The 5,867-nt window shown below is 36.6% G+C and overlaps 1 protein-coding gene across 1 annotated transcript in view; it reads right to left on the bottom strand.

The window, feature by feature from the left end:
• The window catches only part of SEMA3E (sema domain, immunoglobulin domain (Ig), short basic domain, secreted, (semaphorin) 3E), a 333,719-nt gene that overhangs the window by 40,000 nt on the left and 287,852 nt on the right, over positions 1 to 5,867 (bottom strand). The window contains exons 12-13 of the mRNA XM_006896142.1: positions 4,116 to 4,207; positions 31 to 72 (exon numbers count right to left, since the gene is read on the bottom strand). Of these exons, the coding sequence (XP_006896204.1) occupies positions 31 to 72; positions 4,116 to 4,207 (134 nt within the window). The remainder of the gene's footprint in view (positions 1 to 30; positions 73 to 4,115; positions 4,208 to 5,867) is intronic.

The raw sequence follows: 5,867 nt of genomic DNA, 5'->3' as shown, positions 1-5,867 counted from the left end.
TATGCATATGCATACACATTCAAAACTTACTCTTTTTGAAGAAATCTCCATAGAGATAATGGGCACTGGATCCTGGGGGGAAAAAAAGTTTTTCTTTTCAATAATAGAGCTTCAGCTAATAAGAACATCAACTAAATACAGTAATAAGTCACCTGAGTGCCAACCAGAGCTTTTATTTTAGTAAATAAGAATGCAAATGATTTGAATTAAATTATAACTACTTTTAAATTTATTAATGAAACAGAACAGCTGTGTTGATGTGAAATGCAGTAGATGGCTTCCCATTCATCTCTAGCATGCACTTTTTGTGTTTATTGATGATTATGTATTTTTTTAAGCCTCAGGTACTTTCAGTTAAAATAGTAATATATTCTTTCTTAAGAAGTAATCATTCCATCGGATATAAAACAGTTCAATCTTAGAAAAGTTTCTAATAAATTATATATTAATGAATCATTTTAGCACAAGCCTAAACAAAAATTTCTTTCTATTGGAGTGATTGTGGTCAATCACTATGAACCCAGGAGCCTTTGAATAAAGAGATAAATCTATCTTAGATTTGTCCTAGGAGAAGGACAATCTATATATTGGCTTTGAAAACCAAGGTAAAGCTCAGCATGTTTATTAAACACCGAGTGTCTCTAAAGAGCACAGTAAACTCAAACCAGTTCTTCAAGAGGGAAGAGGCTAGATTCTACTACATCAATTATCCTTTGAAGAGTTCTTTTCTAAAAGAGAAAACATTTTATCCTGTTATGCCAGTGTTATATTTAAAATGCAGAATTCTTTTTAAGTATTATTTCACTCATCTCTATGTACATGCAACTATGTTTTTTAAGGGTTTATATGAAGTGTTATGATATCTAATGTAAAATTAATTATTGTTGAGATTTAATATACAAATACATAAAAGCATAGGTGTTCTAGTTAGAAAATGAAGATAGTTTCAGGGAAATTTGTGATCTCCATGGTCTCTGAATCAATGTGAAAATATGTATGTCTCACTCACTAATTGTTGTCAAGTTGGAACCATCTCATTGTTGAGTCTCCATCGGGTTATCTAGGCTATAAATCACACAAGAAGAGATTGTGCCTTTTCTCTTGAGGAGGGACTGACCATGTTGAATGGTGAGATAAGCTCAAACTTGGGTTTTGCAGCACTATTCACTCTAGACTAGGTGGTAAAGTAAGCACTGCATTCTATCTTATAAAAAAGCTCTGATGGGATACGTGTTATATATACTTTTCTAGATCTAGTCTTTCAGATGCTATACATGTCACAGCTGGACAATGAATAAGCATAAAAGAAGAAAGATTAATGCCTTTGATGGAAAAAATAATGGACTGCCAAAAGAACAAATAGATACATCTTGGAGAAGGTGTAGCTAGATTGCTTTTTTTTTAAATTTTAATTGAGTTTGTTTATTTTTCATTTCAATGAACATCTACAGAGATTTTGGAATTCCATTCGCACCCTTCTCCCCGCACAAACCTCTCCCTCCTCCCCCCCTTTGCTCCTCTCCTTGAAAAGCAAAAGAAAAACTCCCTCATTGGTACACAATCCCCCCGCACCTCCCCAAACCCCACCCCCTACCCCCAAATACAATCCACTCTGCAACCCTCATTGCGTACTCCTACGATAAAAATAATGCCCTTAAAATATAATACTTTTAGACTATTCTCTCCCCCATAGACTTCAATGCTGTAAACATATTTCATCCAGTTTTTCTCAGTCTTACCCCCACCCCAATGCCAGCCTCATTCTACAACAGTGGCACCATATAGCATTTGTCCCTTTGTGACTGAGATACCTCACTCAGCATAATGTCCTCCAGGGTCACCCATTTTGAATAATATTGCATGAGTTCCTTGTTTTTCAATGCAGCATAGTATTCCACTGTGCGAATATACCACAGCTTCTCTACCCCTAGATCGCTTTTTGGAGACAAACGTGATAATGCTCATATAATTTGGGCATGCTTCTAGGAGAGGCTCTTTCTTAGAGAGGTACTTTATGCTTGGAATGGTGAGGGATGGTGAAGGAGAGGAAGACCCTCAACCAGGTGGATTGACAGTGATGCAGGAATAGGCTTGACTATATCAGGGATTGTAAGAATGGCACAGGCCAGGCCAGGGTTTAGATCTGTTATACATAAGGTTGCTATGAGTTGTACTCAACTCAATGACACCTAACAACAACAACAGTAACCTTTCATATTGTTTCCATACCCAAAAAAGTTGACCCAACAAAATGTGGATATTACTGCAGTATAATTAATATCATAAGCAAGTAAATACTGCTGAAGATTATTTTAAATGTTGATGAGTAGTCTCTCATTGACGGAGAATGCCAGAAAATCAGGCTCAATTTAGAAGATGCTATGGCATGAGGGATATGGTTGCTATATCAAGTGGACCTGGCTGAAAGCACAGAACACCAAAGAGATGTCTATTTGTATTTTATTGACTATCCAAAAGCTGACTATACAAAATTTGACTGTGTGGACCACAAGAAAATATGACTGACAATGGGAAAATAGGAATCCCAGAACACTTAATTGTGCTCATGCAAAACCTATATTTAAACCAAGAAGCTTTAGTAAACAAAGAAAGGAATCACTGCATGGCAAAAGTGTGTGTCAGGCTGTATCCTTTCTCCATACCTATTCAATTTGTCTGCAGAACAAATCATTCAAAATACTGGACTACATACATGAAGAAGAATGTGTCATCAGAATCAGAGAAAGACTTATCAATAGCCTGCATTACGCAAATGACATAATCCATGCCTGCTTAAAGTGAGGAGGACTTGAAACATTAGTTACAGAAGATCAGAGACTACGACTTTCAATATGGGTTACAATCAATATCATGAAAACAAAAATCCTTGACATCAGGCCAACAGGCAAGATGCTGATATATTGAGAAGAGACAGAAATTGTCAAAGATTTCATATTGTTTGGATCCACAATCAACACTCTTGACACCAGGAGATCAAAAGAAGTATTGCATTGGTCAAGTCTGCTGTCAGGGATGTCTCTAAATGCTGAAGATCAAAGATGCCAGTTTGAATACTAAGATGTGTCTGATCTAAATCGTGATTTTTTTTTTCTTCAATTATTTGCTATGCATCTGAGATGAATAAGAATGACAGAAGAATCATTGACTCCTTTGAGTTATAATGTTGGAGAAGAGGGCTGAATATCCCATGGAATGCCAAAAGGATCAAAATAAAAACAAAAGTCTTTGAATAGGTGCAACCAGAGTGTTCCTTGGAGGCAAAAATGATGAAACTTCAACATATTTTGGGCATGTCATTAGGAGGGGTCAGTCTTTTGAAAAGGACATCATGCTTGGAAAGGTGAAGGATCAGTGAAGGAGGGGAAGATCCTTTAGGAAATGGACTAACACAGTGACTGAAATAGTAGGGCTGAGTGTGTCAGCGATGATGAGGATGACTCAGGATGAGGCAGGGTTTCAGATCCATTGATGGTCCCTATGAATTTGGCAAGTCAATAATCTTTCTGTTATAATTTTCTTTCCTCAGTTCTAATAAACTCTATAAGTAACTGAAATGCTACAACAAAAAAAACCCAGTGTGTGTGTGTGTGTGTGTGTAATTTCCACCCCCTTAGACACAATATGAAGATAATATATTTTTAAATTTCCTGTACTGATAGTATATTTGTACAAGATCAAACAATGATTCCAGATTTAAATGTTGTCATAGATGTTACTTTTAAAAATAATCAGTTTATACATTGAAATTCTTTTCATGCTAAGAAAATATTATCCCCTTAGGCCGAGCCTCTTTGATGGTCTGAATTTGGCAGTGGCGTTAGGAAAGTAAAAGAGGCATCTCCACCAGTGTAATTACTGCCTTGAGAATCTCATGGAGGGTCAGCTATAAGTCAATTCTAATTTAACTTGTTGAGATGATGATAATCATAGTTTTTTAAAAACCAAAACACAGCAAGATTTTAAATAATTCTTACTTCTGTATCTTATGAATTGAGACCACTCAAGTTGGGAAAATGGTAGAAATATGTCTTTCCTACACACATTTTTCTTAGTTTTCTGAAAAATATGTATTTCTTTTTTAAAACTAAAAATACCTTGAATATCTGAAGTTCTTCTAAAATTACTTCTTCCATTGATTCTGTTTCTTGGTTGTAAATTGTGATGACTTTTAGCACAATCCCATTGTCTGTGGGGAAGAAAAAGATAAGATCAATTAGAAGCTATCTTACAATGAGGTTTTCAAAGAATTAAAAACTAAACACCCACTCCCTTTGCTGTTAATTCTATTCAGAATCCTACTGACCTTTGAGGAGCGAATAGAACACTACATGGTTTCCCAGGCTAAATCTAACGGAAGTAGACTGCCTCATCTTTTTCTCTAGTGGCTAATGAGTTCAAATGGCTTGTCGAGACCATAAATTGTGGCTAACATAGAGAAGAATGGGAACCCCAGAACACTTGATTGTACTCATGTGAAACTTATATCTAGACCAAGAAGGTGTTTTCCAAACAGAGCAAGTTAAAAATCAAGAAAATAGTGCATCAGGAATCTATCCTTTCTCCATACCTTTTTAATCTCTAGGCTGTACAGATCACTTGAAAGGCTACACTTTATGAAGCAGAATGTACCATCAGGATTGGAGGAAAACTCATCAGCATACTGAGCTATGAAGATGACACACACTTGCTCATCGACAGTGAAGATGACTTGAAGTGCTTGATGCAGAAGATCAGACTGCAGCCTTCAACACAGATTTTACCTCAACATCAAGAAAATACAGATTCTCACCTCCAAGCCAATAGGCAGCATCATGACAGACAGAGATGAGATTCAAGTTGTTAAAATTTCATCTTGTCCAGATACAAATTCAACATCCTCAGCACTGTTGTAGTTAGTGCCGTTGAATTACCTGTGATTCATAGCAGCCCTATGTACAACAGCCCTAACCTCTGCTCTATCCTGTGCCAATCTTATTGTCTCTGACACAACCACCCCCATTACAGTCAGGAAATCAAAGACAAATTGCATTGGAAAAATCAGCTAGCAAAGCCTCTATAAAGTGCTAAAGAGCAACAATGTCAGTCTAAAGACTAATGTACCAAATCCAAGCCATGTTGTAATTGTAGATGTTCAGTGCCATCGAGTTGTAAATGACTCATGGCGACCCTATGAACGAAAGACCTGAACACGTGTGTAACTTTCATCCTTTTTCCACATCCATAGGGTTTCTGGAGGCAATCTATTTCAGAAGTGGATGCCACTCCTGCTTCCAAGCTTGCTTTAATAGGGAAGCTCCACCAAACATTGTCCACCCTGTGTAACAATTATCGCATTGGTCATGTCAGTGTCCCAGTGTTCAGCATCACAGCAACCATGAGTTTCCTCTGTACAGCAATGCACAGACCAGGGCTATACCACTTAGAAAAATGTTTGACAAAAAGCAATTTAAACCAGGCCTGAGGACCACAGATTGAAATCACCCACTTTTGGCTTGGTAGCATAATTTTCCTGCTATGCAAGCTGAGAGCTGGACAAGAAAAAAAAAGATGATGGAAGAACAGTCGATTTCTTTGAGCTATCTATGGTGCTAGGAAAAAAGTACTGAAGACACTATGGACTTCAAAGAGATCACATAAGTCTGTCCAAGAGAGGGTGAAACCAACTTGTTTCTTGAAGGCAAGGATTTTGAAACTTTGTCTCATATGCTTTGCACATGCTGCCAGTATCCTAAAAAAAAGATATTCTATTGTCTATTCTATTCTATTCTATTCTATTCTATTCTATTCTATTCTATTCTATTCTATTCTATTCTATTCTATTCTATTCTATTCTATTCTATTCTATT

Source organism: Elephantulus edwardii, unplaced genomic scaffold (assembly GCF_000299155.1).
Source record: "Elephantulus edwardii isolate Elephantulus edwardi_28Jun2011 unplaced genomic scaffold, EleEdw1.0 scaffold00183, whole genome shotgun sequence".
Taxonomy (NCBI): domain Eukaryota; kingdom Metazoa; phylum Chordata; class Mammalia; order Macroscelidea; family Macroscelididae; genus Elephantulus; species Elephantulus edwardii.
This window is presented reverse-complemented; position numbering and strand designations above follow the sequence as displayed.